General features: G+C 40.4%; 1 protein-coding gene across 4 annotated transcripts in view; it reads left to right on the plus strand.

Moving 5' to 3' along the window:
• DYNC1I1 (dynein cytoplasmic 1 intermediate chain 1) overlaps window positions 1–21,315 on the plus strand; it is a 282,561-nt gene that overhangs the window by 61,690 nt on the left and 199,556 nt on the right. For all 4 annotated transcript variants that reach the window (XM_070615670.1, XM_070615669.1, XM_070615666.1 and 1 more), the window contains one exon: window positions 8,526–8,641. In XM_070615670.1, the coding sequence (XP_070471771.1) occupies window positions 8,526–8,641 (116 nt within the window). The remainder of the gene's footprint in view (window positions 1–8,525; window positions 8,642–21,315) is intronic.

Genomic DNA, 21,315 nt, shown 5'->3' on the forward strand with positions numbered 1-21,315 from the left:
TTTATGCAGTTTTCTTCACTGATCTTGGATATGAAATAAAGAACATCAACTTTTGCTGTATATAATTCACTGTGGTCTGAAATTAGAGCATCAGAATATGAGTTGTATCATATCTGACTCAGGGAGAATTTGATGATGCTCATGCCAGTGATGGAAGGCATGCTCAGGTGCTCTGAGAGCTTTTGTGAGCCCTGGGAAGCTTTTAAGTGATGAGGGCCTTCCTCTTGAATCCATCTGTCCACAGTCAGATTTGGCTACTGCTTGGAACCAATGGGCATCAACAAAGATCAGTATTCATGACAAAGACTTCCTCTGCTTCCCTGCTCATCTTGCCTCTGAACATTAAGAAAAATTATGCATGGAGCAACTGGATATCCACATGCAAAAGAATGAAGGTGGACCCTACCTTACACCGTATACAAAATTAACTCAGAATAGATCAAAGATCTAAATATAAGAGCTAAAACTATAAAAACTCTTAGGAGAAAACATAGGTGTAAATAAATCTTTGTGACCTTGGATTTGGCAATGGTTTCTTAGACATGACACCAAAAGCCCAAGCGGCAAATGAAAAAATCGATCAGTTGGTCTTCAATAAAATTGAACGCTTTCGTGCTTCAAAATACACTATCAAGAAAGTGAAAAGGCAACCCACAGAATGGGAGAAAATATTTGCAAATCATATATCTGATAAGGGTCTGGTATCCAGATTATATAAAAAATCTCTTACAAACTAACAATAAAAAGACAATCCAATTTTAAAATGGGCAAAGAATTTGAATAGGCATTTCTTCAACGAAAGCATACAAATAGCCAATAAACCCATGAATAGATTCTCAACGTTGTTAGCCGTCAGGGAAATACAGCTCAAAATCACAATGAGATACCACTTTCTACTCACTAGGATGGCTATAGTAAAAAAGACAGATAATAGTAAGTGTTGATAAGGATGTGGAGAAATTGGAACCCTTGTACACTGCGAGGGAGAATGTAAAATGGTGCAGCTGCTTTGGAAAACAGTTTGGCATATCCTCAAAAGGCTAAACATAGAATTAACGTGTGACCCAGAAATTCTGCTCCTAGGTATATACCAATTCCAGGAGAATTCAATTCAATTCCAAGAGAATTGAAACCCACATATATATAAAAACTTGTACATGAATGTTCATAGTGACAATATTCATAATAGACAAAAGTGGAAACAACCCAAATGTCCACCAACTGGTGAAGGGATTAAAAGTAAGTGTTATATCCATGCAATGGAATATTATTCATCAATAAAAAGTAATGACATTCTGATACATGCTGTTACATGGATGAACCTTACAAACGTTAAACTAAGTGAAAGAAGAGAGACAGAGAAGACATAGTGTATTATTCCTTTTGAAGGGAGAGAGGGAGGGGTGGTTGGGGAGTGACTGCCAATGGGTACAGGATTTCTTTTAGGGATAATGAAAAAGTTGCATACTTATATAGCAGTGAGGCAACACAGCTTTGTGAATATGCTAAAACTCTCTAAATTGTGTACCTTAAAGAATTTTATAGTATGTGTATTTTATTTCAATAAAATAAATTAAGGCAACCTAGACCTTAAGTCTGTCATCAAAGAGCTCTGCTTCCCCTTGCCATCCATAATCAACCCTTCATCACCCAGATCCTTGACATGTCAAAATTATTTTTCCCATTTAAATTTTTTACTTTTATTCTTAAAGGAAACTAGATAGTAGTTTCTGTGAAATCTAGTGGGTTGTTGTTAGTGTTCCATATGTAGGCACAACACAGTGACTCTCTATGTTTGTGTCCCAGATGCAATGGCTTTAGAAGCTGAAGTTCTGTAGTTTATGACTTTGAAAGGAATGGAGATCTTTTAAAAAAATAGGGACAAAGCCAGGATATCCTGCTTTGGTAGATAACTCCATGCTTTACAAGCATTTATTGTTTATAGTATTAAAAATAATGCTTAAAAGTATTAGTCACATTTTTCAGTAAGGTTCTTCTTGAAATTTTCTTCATCTTTGAAATGGGAGAAGAGCCACATAGTGTATATTTAGTAGAATTCCAATGGCAATGTGCATGTTTCTCATGCTGTTAATGATAGGACAGAATCCTTTTATTTAAGAGTAAGTCTGGGGCCAGCCTGGTGGTGCAGCGGTTAAGTGTGCATGTTCCGCTTTGGTGGCCCAGGGTTCGCTGATTCGGGTCCCAGGTGTGAACATGGCACCGTGTGGCAAAAGCCATGCTGTGGTAGGCGTCCCACGTATAAAGTAGAGGAAGATGGGCACGATGTTAGCTCAGGGCCAGTCTTCCTTAGAAAAAAGAGGAGGATTGGCAGATGTTAGCTCAGTGCTAATCTTCCTCAGAAAAAAAAAAGGGTAAGTCTGCATAACCCTAACTTTCTTCAGCTTTGGTAGATATTATAAACCATGCTTAAGTCACACTTTGGGCTTCATCTTCCTTGGATAATGAAACTTTGTTAGTAGCCAGCAAAGCCGTGCTAACCTTATTGTGAGTGGATAGACAAAGACATCTCAACTGAACCAGAAACAGAAGTGGAATGGGGCAGTGATTCATGCAAGAGAGTAGTTTTCTTCTTGTGATTCATAATGTCCAACCAAGGACAAAGGGACAGAACCTGGGCACATTGGACTTATGCTGGTGGTGAACTGGACATCTTTATACCCCAAACATTGGCAAATAACCTTCTCAAACTTCAGATAGCTTCAATTTTTATTCTTTAATGAGATCTGATATTTCTTTCCAGTAGAAACATTTCAACTTTGGTGCAATATGGCTTTGCTCAGCTAGCTTGCTCTGCCAAGTTGACAGGACCAGGTGGAGAGGAAGCTCTAGGACTTTTAGTTGGAAGTCCAACCCTAGCCCTGGGGAGATGTGAGCCCCGTGCCACTTTAGGACCATACCAAGTTAGCTTGTGAGGGATCCGTGGTTTCATTGCCCAACATCTCTGGCATCCCCTGCCTGACTTTTTAGTTTTGGATCTAGGATCAACTCTTGCACTGGTGTCTTAATATTTTATACACTGCAACATCCTTTGTCTGACTCTCATCCTCTCACTCATCTTTGTTCATCTCTGCACCTGGCCCATCTCATAGAGCTCCAAAGGCTTGGTCCAGAGACGTCTCCCTGTGCAGTGGGACTAAGGCCTCATCCTCCAGCATTTGGCTGCAGGGTGGGGAGGCCCAAGTGAATCTGGTTAAACAGTGAAGTCTGTCTCTACATTGTAATATTTCTAAGTCAGTAGTACCCAGCCTTTAGTGAGCATCAGAATCACCGGAGAGGGGGGAGGGGAAGCACGGGGAAGGCAGGGTATTAAAACACAGATTGCTGGACCTACCCCCAGAATTTCTGGTTCAGTAGGTTTGGGGTGGGGCCTTTGAGTTTGCATTCTAACCTGTCCCCAGGTAGTGGCGTTGCTGCTGGTCAGGGGCCACACTTTGGGAACCACTGCTCTAGGACTTCTCCCATTTAGGTTTTCTCTATGTTTGTTAATTGTGGTCACAATACATCCAAATATGTGAGACTTTATTGTACTTCTTAAGTGATTTTGAATTGTTTTCTTACAATTATTTAGAACGTGATATAAATTTAATGCAACATATTTAAAACTTTATTAGAGCTTTTTTTTTAGAATAAATTACCAAGGCAAAAATACACAATAAGATTTAATAGTAATGCCATATCCACCATGGCATAGATCATTGAAATCTCAATGCACATTTCTGTATCATACCTTCTGCCTTTTCCTCCTTCTATTCTTCTCTTCTTCCCTCCTTTCCTTCTTTAAACATTTATTTAGTGCCTGTTCTGTATACTGAGCTAAACCCCAGGGTACAGAGATAAATCAGTTGGGAGTAAATAAGTAAGGTTGCAGACAAGTCAGACATGAAAAGAGAACAGTGACGTGTAACAGGGGCTGCTGGAAGTATCTGTGTGTCCAGTATTGAGGGGATGAGCTTTGCAGGAGGTAGGTAGGATGGCGGGTAAGGTACCCCAGAGTCCAAACTGAGGAGCCAGCATGGAATTTATAGCCAAATTAGAGGGAAAAGGAATTCTAGTAGCATTAACATTATAATGTATTTTTTTTTCCTCCTTTGCTAAGTAGTTTAATTTGCATCTTTGAATTCAAAAATTATGAGCCAGTAAGACCTTGAACAACAGTGAAAAACAAGATGCTCAATGTTCATACTTTTAAAGAAAATAACTACTGGGGCTGGCCCAGTGGTGCAGCAGTTAAGTTTGCACGTTCCACTTCGGCCCAGGGTTCGCTGGTTTGGATCCCGAGTGCGGACATGGCACCTCTAGTTCAAGCCATGCTGTGGTAGGCGTCCGACATGTAAAGTAGAGGAAGATGGACACGGATGTTAGCTCAGGGCCAGTCTTCCTCAGCAAAAAGAGGAGGATTGGCAGCAGATGTTAGGTCAGGGCTAATCTTCCTCAAAAAAAAAAAAAAAGAAAAGAACTACTGTATACTTTATCTCTTAGACATAGTTATATACAGCTGATAAAACTGTAGAAACATTTTAGGGAAGTTGAAAAAGGCCTCTATCACAGGGTTGTATAAATGGATGGATTCTGGGTCCGCTGAGACGTGCAGACCCTACGACTGGTCGGGAGAGACTCAGAAGTGAGAACTCAGTTGGAGAATACACCAAGAGGCAGGTCTTTGCTGTGGAAGGGCGCCACCTGCTGGCCAGCCTTTCTGAACTGGCTAGGGCTGGGTGCAATTGTGTATTACTCACCTTGGAAAACATGATCCTTCCATTATGTCCTAATAATCTAGGCTAGCTACTTCTCAAGAATCCTTTCTATTCTATAAAATGAACACATGTGTTTGGACTTCTACTATATTAGGTTGTAAGAATGTGCCTCAGTGAGCAGATGGTCATAAGGCATTAGGAAAAAAGCAGGAGAACAAGGTCAACAAAGCCCAGTTTTTAAGTACATGGCCCTTAGACTTACTGTTGGACAGAACCAGGGCCTGTCTCTGTAACTTACTAGCTTTGTGATTTTGAGCAAATTACTTAGCATCGCTGAGCTTTCATTTTCTCATCTGTAAAATTGGAATATGATATAAAATTTTAATGAGGATAAAATAAGGTAAAAATAAACAAAAACTGAGATAATGAAAAGTGTTTTGCGTATTATAAGTACACGATTACTAAAACAACAGCAAAAAAGCCACAAAGAATCAAAGCATTTGATATAAATGTAGCTTAATCCATCTGGAGATTGCATGAAAAGATATAGTAACCTGCCAGTACACCCTAAGAAGTGTTACAAGGAGTTGCTTTAAAATTATAAATCATTTCAGACAGATTTACCCTCAGGCCAGGAGAACCACAAGTTTATCAGTGCGTCAGTCAGTCAGTACACTGGGGGAATCACATGATCGAGGCTCAGCTCTTGTTTATTTTTGATGGCTTGGGTTGAGTTGAAGCCATGAACTTGCAAACACAGCATCAGTGAGGAAATGGCCAAAAGTTTTCAATAATCATTGAGAAAAGAAAACATTTTGTTTAGTGGGATAAACTCACTTATTTAAGCTAAATTCTGAAATCTGAGAAGTTTCGTGGTGATGATACATTTAGTTAAAGGAAAAGCAGATGCCCTGTCCCAGGCAGCCGTAACCTTTCCGTGTGCTCGTACAAAGAAGCTAGAGTGTGATAATTGTGTTTTATTGGCAGAGGTAATCTTCGAATCTACTATCTTAAAGAATCTTTAATGTAGAAACATTCATAACTCTGCCTTCTCTGATTTTTTAAAACATATATAAGCATTATTATAATGAGTCAAAAAGATCAGTTAGAGATGCTAGAGCCAGGAACTGCTTAGTATGTGCCAGACATTAAGTGCTTACGAGTACTAGCTTGATTTAATCTTCACAAGAACTGAATGATACGTACCCATTTTACAGATAAGAAACATGAGGCTTAAAGGGATTTGTCACTTGTCCTAAGCTTTCATCTATCATTCGGCTGGTGAGTGACGAAGCAGAGATTTGAACCCAAATTTCTGTTTCTGTATGAGTACATGACTTAACCATTATGTTATACTGTCTCACCAGTCGGTTTCGATTTGCCATGGTAGATTATCACTTTACAGATCAGCTTCCTATTGCCCAATGCCTGCTGCTGGTCACCCAACAAGATAGATCTGCAGCTTTTGTCCTGTCAGCAAGATGCCCTGGCATCCCTGCCTGCAGATGTAGATACCTCTTAATGGGAGTGTGGAGATCTCTGGGCCTCACACAGATGCCCAAGGACATGTAAGGTCCAGGGTGATCTCTCTTTGCCAGGAGTGACCCTGATTTGAAGTGGTGGGGTGCATTACCAGTCCATGTTTCTTTTCTGTCTCTTTGCCTGTGATGAACACTGACCCCTTGGGGCCTCAGAAAGATGCTCTGGGCTATTCAACAGTGGGAGGGGCTTTGCCCCAAGCACCCTGGGGTGTCTATTCATGTTTTCCTCTTTAGATACTTCAAGAAAGACCCATTTCTGGAAGTAAGACGTCCTTCTCTGACCCGAGAAGGCTTTAAAATAATACCTGAATTTCTTACTTTGAGACTTTGAGCCTTTGGTAATTTGGTTTGGTAATTTTGTTTCTAGTACACTTTGTGTGTTTTCCCCTAAGTCTGTGTAAGAAGGTTGCACGGAAATGCTGGGGACCCAGCCTGACCTTTCTTTACATTCTGGTCCAGACTTCTGAGTGCATGAGGCCCATGCAGCCCAGGCCTGTGTGGAGCTTGGGCTCCAAGCTGGTTGGGCTGCAGAGTTGCCTGGCTAGGCCTGTTCTCTAAACCTGCCTGGGTTTGTTTGTATCTACTTCATGCACATCTTAGATCTCTCTTTAATTGTTTTAGCAATTCATAGAAAAGAAAAAATTTTTGTTTTCCTAGAATGCTTGGGAGATTGTACATGGAAATTGATAGCTGTTGTATGCATTTTCTTTCATTTTATTAGTAGTAGTACTAAAAAAAAAATACAATGAGGCTGTGCCATCTGCTGGTAATCATTGAAAGTGATGATATGAATAGGTGTGCTTCTACTTCTTTATTTCAGAATAAATATTCTGAAAGGACTCTTTACGTGGTCAGTTTGGGGAGTCCAAAATCCCAATGTGGGATTTTGCCTAAATCGTTATTTCATCTTTCTCTCTTTTTCTATCTCAGAGACACACACATACTCTATGCCTGGAAAATTTTAGAAAATATAGTAGAATATGTCCAACACTATTCTAAATCTGTATATTAAAAGTAGTGTTCCAGAAATATTTTAAGATATACGTATATGTATATAATATATGTGGTATATGTACTATATTTGTAATATAATGTAATATCTATACATAATACATATAATATGGTACATCTACGTTACCCGTAACAATCCTAATAATAAGTAGTAGTAATATCTCCATTTTACAAATGAGGAAACTGAGGCACAGAGAGGTCAGGTAACTTGTTCGAGATCACACACAGCTGTTAAGTGGTGGGACTCAAGTGACGAGCTTAACCACCAGACTTTGACTCTTCCATGATTGGAAGTTTCCTGGATGACTCAGGAGGCACTTCAGATTTGGGGGGTAACAGAACTCACCGTTGAGAACCTTGGGTAGGAGTTTGGCTTGGTGGAAAAAGCACTGGACCAGGACTGAGGCTGACAGTATTTTAGTGCTGGCTCCACCTTTATGAGCTGTATATACTTGCATGTCTCTCAAACTGAATCTCACTTTCCTCGTCTGTAAAATGGAGATGACGGTGACATCAGCCCATAAGCTTCACAGAGGAGTTGTGAAGACAGATGATAGAATGAATGTGAAAGACACTTGAAAACACTTCAAGTGCTCCATAAATATTCTGAAAGGACTCTTTACGTGATCAGTTTGGGAAGTCCAAGCTAAGATTTCATCACTCTCAGTCGAGTATCTTCCTCACTCATCTGTGCTGTATCATCAATGTGTCTTTAAAAAAATTCGCATGCTGATCTGTGTCAGTTCCTTTTCGGGAGAAGTGAGAAGTGTTACCCCTCTCCCCTTGGAATGTGATCCTCTCGCTGATGTCACAGAGAGCGTTTTGCTCCACTAGGGAATCGTCTCTCTTTTTTTCACATTTAAGAAGCATTGCTTTTCTTTTGTCCTTCTCACCTAAGAGACTAGAATCCTGTATTGCAAGTGAAAATTGCCTTTATAAATTTTAATGAAGCAAAATCACACATACTAGAATGAAAGAGGTCTTATCTGAGCTGGACCAAGCCTTTGTTTTACAGATAGAGACGCCGAGGGTCAGCATGAGGGACCTGTCTATATCACCAACAGATTTAGGCCAAAGTGAGGCAAGAACCCAAGTGTCCCAATTTCCTGCCCAGGGCCAGTTCTCCTCCATGACCCTGCCCCTTGTGCTGGGAAGCCAAGGGTGTTTGGGGTTTGTTTGAGTCCTTTGTTTTATTACTGATAGCTCTTCTACAAGGAATGCCTTCCCTCTCTAAGCATTTGTCCTCTGTTACTTACAGACGAAGACTGCATAAGCTGGGCGTGTCGAAGGTGACCCAGGTGGATTTCCTGCCCAGGGAAGTGGTGTCCTACTCCAAGGAGACCCAGACTCCTCTGGCTACACATCAGTCTGAAGGTGAACTATGTCTTTCGTTTACTTTCCACATTATCTCTGGAGAAATCGGCAGGGAGTCACGTCCTTCCTGTTGATTTCATATCTTACCATAAGAGATTTCACAGGATACAAACGTAATGACACACCGAAGGCTTAAGTAAGGCTCCTTCAGCTCTGATTTTGAAAGCCCTGGAGAGGGAACCCAGTGGTATTCCTACAAAGGACCTATGAACTTAAAAAGCGATAACTTAGTGAGGTCACACTTTGTCAAAACTGTGTGAGGAGGGGGGAAAATCATCAAAGGGTGATGTAATAGAAACTTTTCAGAATTTTGTCAATAAGAAGAGTGTGTACATTAGGATTCATCATTTGCAGGTGTCAGCAAACTATAGCACACCACCTGTTCCTCAAAATAAAGTGTTTTAGCGTAGAACCACACCCAACCATTTCTGTCTATATGGCTGCTTTCCTGCTACAGTGGTAGGGTTGAGTAGTTGTGACAGAGAACTTATGGCTCACATAGCCTAAAATCTTTACTGTAATCTGGTGCTTTATAGAAAAATTTTGCTGACCTCTGATACTCTTTGCCAATTCAGATGACAGCACACTAGAGTTTCTTACCATAATTTTAAAAGATTTTCTGTGCAAGCTCCACATAGGTGAATGGGAATTGAACTCCATGCCTCCATCCTGCATACCAGAAAACATCAAGTGGAAAATTAACATGCAAATCCCAGTGAATCAAAAAAATACACTAATACGTTGAAGCTGATAAATCGGAATGCTTCCTAGACGTCAAAAATTACGCCAAAGCAGAAGAGAGATATGTGTGCACTTAGAATAGAGTAAGTGAAGGTTGCGTTGTTAGAGAATAGCATTATTGTTATAGCTAAGAAACTTCTCTTTTTTAGCTTATGTTATTTTATTGTTTGATGTGGTGAGGAAGATGGTAGAATTCTGGGTTCATTGTCGTTATGCAGGAAATATTGAACACAAGCCATGGGAAGGAAACATGATTTTCATTCCCTGCTTGGTTTACAGCAGATACATAATCAGTGCAGTTTGGTTTGTGCAAGCTACAGAGATTTTCAGTTTGGGTTCTAAATACATGATGTCAGAAGCAAAGGGAAGTGTGATTCCCGGAAGTAGAGCGCTGCCTGCAGGCCTCGGAAACCTTTCCCGGGCGGTGCTGGCTGCTGCGACAATTCTTTGGCGGCAGGGCCTCCATTTTTCAAGTCTGATGTTGAAACGAGTTTTAGACGCAAACAAGGAGCACCCTCTGGTGGTGAAAGTTTAAACCAACCACTCCAACCAACCTGAGAGCTGTGTATTACTGTGGCAGAAAACACAAAGTTAGAAAAGCCTGTGGGAGTTCACTAGTCTGTCCTTGGGCCTCCAGGCAGATCAGGAAGATCATTAAAAACCAACCTTGCCTCCCAACCCAAACATTTGTTTGAGTTAATTTGCTGCCAGAGGTATTTCCAGAGCTGTAGCCTGAGGTATGTTTATTCAGCCCCAAATTTGACCCATAACATAAAGTTATACAACTGAAATAGGAGAAGGAGTGAATTATTTTTTGAAAATGTGTCGACTTAAGATATTGGAAATGGTACAGAAATATTTACAAGGTAAGATAAATAAAGGATGAAAAGGCATCAACTCTAAACTTTTAAACGGGAACACATCAAAAGGAAAAGCTTATGCATTCCATTTTATGACTGCAAAGAGAGCTTGGGAGCCCTCATTATGCTGTGGTCCAAGCAGCAGGAAAGAAGGAATTTATTTCTCAGCTATTGGCAGAAGTTCTTTCTGTTTTGTTAACAAGACTTCTAGAGTTTTTTGCGGTGATGGGTGTTTCTACGGTTCAAATTCCACAATACAGATTTGAACTCAAAGCTTGCTACTGTAGCTCTAGACATTAAAGCAATTCCTCATGGGTTTAGGCAGGAAGAACTTTAGATTTGGGTTCAGCAAATTGTCCTCTCACTACAGGCGATTCCTTGACCTCTGGCTGCCCAGAGCCGCCCAGCTGTCTGGCTGTCGAGGTGCCTGGTGCTTGCCTTTCACCTGCGTGTGAAGGGAGCTGGCAGAGGGAGAGCTGGGAGGTGGCAGCAGGCAGTCAGCAGCAAGGGTCTACCAAACAGCAGGTTTGAGTTGGCTTCCAATATGGGGCTTGAGCCATGGCAATGTTTTCATGACAGCTGCAGCCATTCGGAGGCAGGAAACAATGAACTACTGGGTTTTATGATACATTGTGGCTCTTGGATGGATAATATTTAAAGCTGTGGTGGATATAAGATCCATTTTAGCTCATTTTTGCCCATAGTGTATGAAGGAATGCTGATTATTTTTTAAGTCATTATTTGACTATGGAGACTGTAAGAATATTCAAACTAATGATCTCAGAGCACTGATCTGTTCTACAGCTAATGGAGTTCTAGTGCATTCTGTTTTTCACATGTTCCCACTTTACTCTATAAAATAAAGGGGAAGGTACTTCAGATTTGCCCAAGCTTAAGCCTCTTTTCTCCACTATGTAATTTAATGAACAGTCTCTTAATTTGTGATCATAATGACTTGTTATGAGAAACACTCCAGAGAATGAGTTAAACCAGGAAGATTTAGAAATGACGTCTGCATGAATACTGTTTTTTCACTACAAGTTGAGACCTTTCCTGTCTGCTTAGGTCATCAGTTGCAGAGAAATGTGGCTGAGAATAAGAAACAGTGATTTGGGGAGTAAGATGTCTCTACCCCCAAAACATTTGAAGCACATGCTTTTTATTCTGAAGTGGTAAGAAAGGAGAAAATTATAGTTTCCTGCCAAATTCCCTCTGCCTCACTTTCCTGTTATTATTGTCTCCCTGGACTGACCGTGAGGTCCTGAGGTTAGTTAGGAAGCCAATCTTCTGTGTATTTATTATAGCGGATAAGTGATGGCTCATAATAGCCACCCAACAAATGCTGTGCAATGACAAAGATCTTGGAAACTGCAAGTTCTATAATGATCCCTGGGAGAATGTGAATTTCTTAACTTCCTGGAAAGATGTAAGCCAACTGGAGGGAGTAGGAGGAAACATACAACCTGTTGATAGTTTTGAAGAGTTCTCTGATCTTTGTCTCCTCTTCATGATGCCTTATAAACAGGGACTTAGTGGCCTCAGGTTGGCCACCCCGCTCCCTCGTCTTCCCTCCAATGCCTTGTCTGTTATATCCAAGAAAGACCAATCTGCTTTCATTTTCCAAGGTGCCGCACAGCCTCATGCCTCCATATGCTTGCACATACTGTCTCCCTGCCTGGAATGCCATCTCTCCTTTTTGCCTTCCTTCAGGACCACAATCAAGGGTCAGCTCCTTGGTAATTTGAATTCTGGTTGACATCACTCCTCCTACTGCGAGCAGCGTCCATTTTCCCCTTATCACGCTGAATTTATTATTTAAATGTCTACCTTTTAGACTGTGATCTCCTTGAGGGAAGGGTGTGTGTTCTTTACCTCCATGCCCAACACAGTGCCTGGCACAAAGAAAGGGGTCAATAGATATCAATGGAAGAAATGAAGAATGAGATGATTCTAGAGGAATAAGAAAGAAAGAAGAGAAAATGTTTATTATAATTTGGGGAGGATGGAATATGACCCATACAGTAAGGCTACATGGGTCTTATGGAGTTTTTAAGGAAAAGGCATGACAGTGAGATTGTGTGGAGAGGGGACAACTTCAGTGTTTCTATTTCAGTCCCCAGGCTGGTGTAGACATTAACTACCGTGAACGTGACACAGTCATGAGAACTGAAGGTGAAAATCACTGGGGCAGCCTGGGTTGGCCCAGGGTAGAGCACAGCAGTGATCAGGTTTTTACTGTGCAGAGATACTATTTAAAGGACTTTGAGTTTGGAACTGGGGTTCAGGAATGTGGCTAAGGAAGGCTCTTGGTTCATCTTTGCATTTTTTAAAAACTATTTTTTTGGTTTGTTAAGGAAAATCTACCTTGGCTTCCCATCTTCTCTAGTATATCCTCAGCACAGAAGCTGAAAATAGGGAGAGAGTTGCCCAGATAGTCTAGTCTAGCACTGTCCAATAGAAACATAATGAGCCATTATTAATTTTAATAATATGTTTTATTTAACCCAATATGTTAATACCATTATCATTTCAACATGTAATCAATATAAAAAGTATCAGTGAGCTGTTGTACATTTTTTATATTAAATCTTCAAACTCTGGTTTGTATTTCATACTTACAGCATATCCTAATGCAAACACTAAATTTTCATTGGAAATGCTTGAACTGTGAGAAGATTTCATAAAATTTACAATGAAAAAATAGATTCATATACCACTGTCATTCCAAACATATTTAAAAGCTTTTCAATAATTTAATCAAATACTTGTTTTTACATTTAAACTTAAATTAATTGAAGTTACACAAAAGTAAAAATACAGTTCCTTAGTTGCATTAGCCACATCTCATGTGCTCAATAGCTGCATGGAGCTAGTGGCTCCTGTATTGGACAGCTCAGGTCTACAACAACCCGTCATTACACAGGTGCAGAGGCTGAGACCAACAAAGCCAGCCTTATCTTCACTTCCCCATGGCTGGACAGAGGGGTTTGGGTGAGAAGACCTCCCTGACCTCCTTGTTAGTTATCTGCAACTCTGCTGCTCCCTCCTCCCTCTCCTTCTATGTGAAGTGGTGAGAGATCAGAATTACGATTTGGGTTCTAAACTACTGACAGCTGAGTTCTAAATCTTCTACACCTTGTGGCCTCAGGAGCATAATTCTTTGATACAAAATTGCCGAATAAAGTCATTCTACAGAGAATCTAAGTGGAAATATTTATTTGGAACCTCAAATCTGAAATCAGGCAGTTCTTAGTGATATAATTTCCTGATGGAAGCCAATCCTAAAACACCTGGAGATGACTTGGGAGAAAACAGGCTTTGGTGTTATAACCTTGCCTCAAGCTCTTCAACTGGACCTTACACTTTTTCTCTGAACTTATTATTTTAAGAACAGCCATGTGTTTAGTGACAAACCATGGTAGCATTGGGATGCAAATTAAAAATCCCTAGTGAAAATGATACACACTAATCTTGTTTTTAGCTTCTGTTCCTTAGGTAAGAACTGACACTATTCGAGAGAGATATTGATATCTGCCATGTTTGCTTCCTTCAAATATCCCTGCTATTTCCCTCTGACACTTGATTAAAGTGCAAATCCTCTTTTAGAACAAACTGCAGAGCCTCCAGGCTCGTTGTTAACAAGGTCAGGGATTGAGGGATCCTCTCTTGGGATATTAGTTTTCTTTAACAATATTAATCTCATATCATCTTGGCAAGTCTCTTCGTGAAAGACAAAAAAATGATGAGTTATCTGAAGAACATAGGCATTTCAGACGTTATTTTTTAAATATTATTTATATTGAATAGTCAAAATTTTGTGGTTAAAAAAAGATAATTCTTTTCCCTATCTCTGAACCACCTTCTCAGCTATGGGTCAGGAGAGCTTTGATGGTTTCGTTCTTGATTTAGATTAGATATTAGAATAGATATTGGCTTAGATGCAAGCCAGTCTTCATATTCTAAAGGAGAAGCCTCATGCTAAAAGTTAACATGGTTTTTAAAGCACCTAATGAGAGTCCATAGATGGTACTATCAAATCTTGGTCAGATAAACTCATTTATCCAAAACACTCCTTCCAGTGAAAAACAGAAGGGTGCTAAGTGACAACTAAAAATGAAACCAGAAATGTAATAAAAAAGACAAAATGCAGAGCAGGACTTGGTACCAGCAGACACTGTCTTATTTCCTATACTTCTGTAATCTATAGGTCAATGAAGGAGGAGGGACATTGAGAAGAATGGCCCTAGAGCATCGTGTGAACTTTAGATTCAAAATAAGATTACATCTGGGTTACAGTATTGTACTGGAAAATGAACATTATATCTTAGGAAGATAGTCTGGGAAGTTCCTGTTTGACTGAGTTAGCCACTTAATTAACCAGCATATCGCTTTCTCTAGGTCAAAGGTTAATGTGCTTTGTTAAATTTCTGGAGTTCAGAAGTAAAAGATTTTCCATGAAATAAAACATTGGTCCTTGAGGGTATTATACTGAGTGAAATTAGTCAGAGGGAGAAAGTCAAATACCTATGATCTCACTCGTAAGTAGAAGATAAAAACAATGACAAACAAACACATAGCAATGGAGATTGGATGGGTGGTTACTATAGGGGAAGGGAGCAGGAGGGCAAAAGGGGTGATTAGGCTCACATGTGAGGGGATGGGCTATAATTAGTTTTTTGGTGGTAAACATGATGTAATCACAGAATTTGAAATATAATGTACATCTGAAAGCTATGTAATGTTATAATCCAATATTACTGCAATTAAAAAATTAAAAATTAAAAAATAAATTAAAAAATTTTTTTAAAAGTATGGAGGAAAAAAAAGAAACATTGTCCTTTTAATGTTGTTATGGTGGATCCATCCCTTTAGTATTTCATACAACCTGAAGGTACCTTAAAGAGCCTCTTCATTGCGGGAAGTTGAATAATGAAACTCAACTGAGGCTAAGGGCCTGGAAGCTCATGTTAAGAACACAAAAGCAGTTCTGAGATTTTTTTTTCTGACTCCAAGGCTCCCACATTGCAGGTAGATGGTCTAAGTACACTTCACTGAAAAAAATACCTAATATACAAATTATAGACCTGATATCAAGTAAATATGTAACCGTAGATCACTAATTGCTTCTCCCAGGTCCATTTACCAATCCAATCCCTTTGATCCCTCAAGGCATCCCCTCTCATAAGTCCTCATTCCTGATAATGGACATTAATTCTATGTATCACTAGTGCCTAGCATGGTGCTTAATATGTGGTGTGGGAATGGATGGATGATCTGGCTCAGCTCATAGGGTAACCTCAACTGTCTGCCTCATGAGCCAGATGATGGAAGAAATAAAGGAGAGGTAGGTCAAAGGGTAGGAGGTGGGAAGTGGTGTTCTAGAATTCATAGTTTCAAACACTAGAAACGATGGTTAATTTAAATTGGAAAGAGCTTGAATGGAAGGCTATTCTGTAACTCACAGAATCAACATGAAGATTGAAAAAGTAGGTTCAGAAATCAAGAGAAGCTAATTATTAAAAAGAGCCAAAACCCATAACATAGGAGATTTTCAGTAAGTATGTGACCAGTGAACCTAGGGGAGGCCTGACAAGCAGGGGGGAAAGTCCAAAATAAGTCGTCAAGCTAGTGAAAAGAAGTTGATTTCCCCCTCCATGATAGAAAAGGTCCAAAGTGATCAACCTGGGTGATTCTTCTTTCAAGATATGGTCCAACAGTGGGGGTTTAGGTTCATCTCTGGTTGGGCTGTAGTCAAGGCAGCCTGAGTCAAGGCAACCTAGTTCTTGTAATAGCCTCTATTCTTGCCACCGTAGACTCTTTATGAGCCCCCTGAGGAGCACTTGTGCAGCTGGACACAGCAGAATGACTGGCCTTATAGAACATATCATCTCTTCCACCTGATTATTAAGAGCCTCCTTCACAGTGCATAACTTTTGACTGTACATAAATAAATATTGTGTCACCCTAAATCTATTTTGAAAGGTCCCTCCAAATACCTCTTCCATAAATCTTTTGCCACTTATATCCTCTAATTGTGACCATCAGTCAAGACATTAGTCATTTCTCATGGGTTGTTTTAGACAGTCTTCTCTTATACAATCTATTCTTCCAACTAAAGTGGGCAATAAGATGTGCTAAGCAAAGCTCTTTTCATCCAAGTGGAATTGTAACGGTTTTCCTCCTCCACTGAACTTCAGACCTACCCCTAAATGGGGTTGTACTTTCAGTCATCCATTTCTGAATTGTGCCAGCATATCACTTACAATTTCCCAGAGTCCAGGTTCAAATGCTTTCTCTTAAGACAGACACAGGGCATTTCTCATTAGGCTGGAGGAGGAGTGACAGTGTAGCAGAAGTAAGAACACTGGGGAGTGTGAGCAACTGACTCATGGAGATTGTTTGGTACAACCCAGTAATTAACACTTGCCCGTGCTGATGAGGTAACAGTGGAGCCATTTGACTTTATGGCTAGATGGATCAGATAACACTCCAATTCATAATGCATGGTCACCTGGTACCTCATGGTCAGACTTTTATCTCTTCTTGGGCCCGGTGGCAATCCAACACTTGTCTCTTAAAAGGATAGTAATGAAGAGACTACACTATTACTCTAAAATCTAAGGACCTCTTCTGTGATTCCCTTTTAGAGCTATTTGTTTGATTTGCCACAGACACTTTGAGCATCATTGGATCGTCCAGACCATGATTTCTAAGTAATATAGCCACTTAAAAGTAGAAGCCTTTTGAGTCACCTGGTAAATGAAATGAATAAGTACATGCAAATGTTGAATATGTTGCCTACAAAAGCCAGAATGACCCATAAAGCAGTAAGACTCTTAGAATTAGAGAAACAGGTATTTGCCTTATACATTGGAGTTTACCATATCACTGGCCCCACAGAAACTTTCCTGAAATAGCAGCTCCTATATTTTCAAAAATTTTTCCCCATTCTCTAGTCTACATATGTCTTAACAAGGTGTTGAAAGTACCAGTCCAACTTACTCTCCAGATCCTGCTGGCGTGATGTCCTGTGTTGAAGGTGAGATGATCAGGTCTATATATAGAGTCAGAGAGCTGGTCCAGATCTGATGTAAGATGACGAAGATGCAAAGAGAAATGAGATGGGTCTTCTTTGGCTGCCAAGCAAAGCTTAGTGTAGAATGTGGTGTAGGGATACTCCCAGGCCTCCATATTCTCCCCTATATTCAATTTTCCATTATTTATTGGTCAGCACAGTTGCTTTCACATGAGTGTGACCTGCTGAGGCTGGCCATTCAATGGACTTTATTTAGGAACCCACAGAATTTAAAATTTATGTTTGATTTTTGTAGACATTTATCCCAACCAGAGAAATTCCCTGGGTCTATGTTGTGAGCTAAAATATAGAGGTTTGAGCTTGTCATCTATTGTTTAAGCTGTCCAGTCCTGTTAGAAGCGGCTACCTCATCCTAGCATCTTTAAATGCTTCATGCCATTCACACTATTCAATGGCAGTGACAATTTGATCCTTTAAATCTTTCTTTTCAATGGACACTTCAGTAAAGAAGACCAGAGAAGAAAAATTATCTAGCTTTTTTTTTTATGGCTGACAGGTTCCCATTTCTGAACTCTCACTGAATTTTCATTTTCTTTAGCCCGTATTAGGGCAAATAACCAACACCAGTTCCCCAGGCGACTATCTTCTGACACCAATTTCTGTACCAGTTTGGGTTCATGGTTGCCAACAATAGAAATTAACTCTGGTTAACTTACACTGAAAAGGGATTTATTGGAAAGATATAAGATACTTGATAGAATTGAAAAAGTCAGAGAATTAGGTCAGAAATAGAAAGAAATAAGACAGCCCTAATCCCTAATGTGACTTTATTTGTAAATAGGGCTTTTAGGAGGTAAAGTTAAATGAGATCAGCAGGGTAGAATCCTAATCTGATAGGATTGGTGGCCTTATAGGAGGAGGAAGAGAGAAAGATCTGTCTTTCTCCGTGTGCATGCACTGAGGGAAGGCCATGTGAGGACACAGTGAGGAGGCGTCTGCAAGCCAGGAAGATCGCTCTCACGAGAAACTCAATCAGCTGGTAACTTGATCTTGGACTTCCCAGCTTCTAGAACTGTGAGAAATAAATTTCTGTTGTTTAAGCCGCTCAGTCTATGGTATTTTGCTGTGGCAGCCTAAGCCAACTGAGACAGCAGCTAACACAGGAAGGTCATGCCGCTGAACCTGTTCAGCCGGATAAGAAGATCTGAGCTCTGGACTTCCTATCACTAGCCATTCACTGTTATGCTCAGGGTTAAAACTCTGTAGTCACTGCTGCCTCGAGAACCTCTACTTCTCCCTCTTCTTTTGCAGTGTTCCCTCGGGACTTAAAGCGTAGTAATGAGGTCTGCCAGTTGGGCCTAGGTTACATGCCCTGCATTAGCTGTGAGGGGCCAGGCAGAGGAATAACTGCCCTAGCCCAGCTCCCGTAACGTTAGGGAGGCCATGGCTCCACTTTGTTGTCTTTCAGTATACTCCCCTCTAACAAAGGGTGTTTGGATGCTGGACAGCCAAAAATACATACTTTAAAAATGCCCACTGTAGTGTGAGAAGAAAAAAGGGGTGGTATAGAGAAAAGTTATATTTATTATGTGCCCAGCACACTTATATTCCTTACTGCACTTGTATGCTGCTACAGAATTTACTCACCTTATAAATCAGAAGTGCAGAGAGAACGCAGCTCCTTTATTTTGTCTTCAGCTGTCTATTATATAACTGGCTGTTAGGGTAAAATGCAGAAAATGTACAAAATAAACTACCTGATTCAGTCTCTTATTTTAAATAGTCTCAGCTGGCGTGTTCAGTTAAAATTGGGTGGAAATGCTCAAACTCTCATAGACCCTCACTCTCACCTGCTTTTCTCCCTAAAATCATGGCCAACAGTAGAGGGGAGAGAGGTGAGGTTTACATGATTTCATGGTCTTGGTGGAGTGGGGAGGGGTAAGAGGGCCTGTGGCCTTGTGCCAGTCCTTGACAGTCTGCTGGCTGACTGTTGCTGCTCTCCGACGTGACGTTCTTTGCCCACCTGGGCACTAGCACCCAGTGCTGCAGCATGCAGCTGGTGAACTTGATCTGCTTTTTCGGCTTGGCAAGTCCCTAGGGAGCATGGGCCATCTCCCTCTTGATGACTTGGTCTCCTCTCAGGTTTCATTGTCTCAAACCATGAGTCAACTCCCTGTCCTCTATCTAGCCTCTGGCCTAGAAGTCCATCCCCAGCCCAAACCTTGTAGCTTCTTTATCCATCACAGCAGACCCCATAGCACACTGCTTCTCAATTTAGTCCATGTCTCAGATGATCTGAGAGAGGTTGGGGAGCACGCCTCAGTTCTTCCCTCTGTCTTATCATACCAGCGACCCCGAAAGAGGCTGGGTTGCCTTGTGGTGAATGAGACCTGTTGCATAATGATCTCCTTCTGGATTCCAAAACAAGGAATGTGGGTCAAGAGTCCCTGTGCTCATTCCTCTTCTCAGTTTATGTAACACTCCACCCCTCCCAATGCTCCTTCCCAGAAAGTCGAAATCCAGATACATCTGAACATTTCTCTCTTCTTCTTATCCCTAAATTCTCCTTTTCTTGCCACTTATCTGGAAATAAATTCCCATGTTTAACCTCCCCCGTAGATTGGGGGAAGGAGTGGACAGAAGGAATGATCGGCAGTTTTTGATATCTAAATGGTAAGGGAAAGGGTTTTCTCCCTCTGTTAAACCTGGCTCTCATCCTACTGTGGGGTTCCAAAATCCAGTTTTTTGAGAAGGGAGCTGAATCTTGCCTTAGCCATTTTATTTTCATTCCTCTGTATAAGGGGAAGACAGCAGTACAGACAAGCAAATTATAACCAAAAGAGATAATGCAATGGCCTATAGAGAGATTTCTAAGAGTGGAATATGGTGTCAAGAGGATAATGTAGTTTGCAGTGAAAAAAAAAGATTTTGGGAAAGCAGTGGAAAAAAATGGAGAAAATCCTAAGGTGGCAGAAAATGTGGCATGTGAAAGTAGCATAGTGTCAAGAACCTCTGGTGGTAGGTGATAAAATTTTTTTTAAGTGAAAGTATGAGGTTATCCAAAATTGAAATATGTTATATCTTGAGGATCAACTGAAATCTGTTGGTACTAACTATCTAGATTACTGTATTGAGAAGAATTCTGAGACTCCATTCTACCTTTTCTCAATTAAAGATGTTCATGGGCATGAGATGGGAAACAAGCATGCCTTTTATTAGCAAACACTGGTTTAAACCGTCTCTGAGGAGAGTCAGGCCAAGGGCAATGAGAATCTCGGAGTTATCATTTACATTGTATTATAGATAGACTATGGAATAATTCTTTTGAGTACTTTGTTATTTAAAGAAATTCTCCTATGTCCATTATTTTTATTTGCTGATTTTCTCTAGTCTACAGTAACTAGCATTAAAACTCTTCAATGAAAAGGAGACATATTTTGGGGATAGTAAGGAAGCAAAGAACAAACAATTTCAGGGAAAAAGAACTGCAAAATTAGAGTAAGTGACCCAAAAATAAAAAGAGAAGCATGGTCAGCTCCTGTGGCATAAAGCAAGAAAGAAAGTTGTAAACAAATAAGTAGCCCAGGACGTGGAAATGGGGGCAGGAGAACTCCACGTGGTCTCCATATATTGTAGACAGGCAAGGGGTTTAAATCTGGGACATCCAGTCGAAGGCATTGGAAATTCAACCATATGACCTGGGCTTCATTGGGAGGGGTACAGTATAAAACAAGTGCCTACCTTTCCTTTCTTCTGGTTTCCAGGAAGAAAGAGCTTCCCTCAAAACTCCTGATTCTTGTGCCTTTCTTTTCTTCTCCTAATAGAGGTTGAATTGTAGGAAATTTGGTGAACAATAATTATTGGCCAACATTTCTTGATTGGATGTAACTAATGTATCAGTGGTCTTGCTTTGGGAAATTTGGTCTCTTTATACTAGTGTCATCCCCAGACCAGTTAGAGGTCATGACATAAGTAAGAGTGTTTGCTCTGCCACGCATGAGCTGTCCCAGGGGCTAGAATATGGAGGAAAGGTGCAG

This window comes from Equus przewalskii, chromosome 4 (assembly GCF_037783145.1).
Source record: "Equus przewalskii isolate Varuska chromosome 4, EquPr2, whole genome shotgun sequence".
In the NCBI taxonomy this organism is placed as follows: Eukaryota; Metazoa; Chordata; class Mammalia; order Perissodactyla; family Equidae; genus Equus; species Equus przewalskii.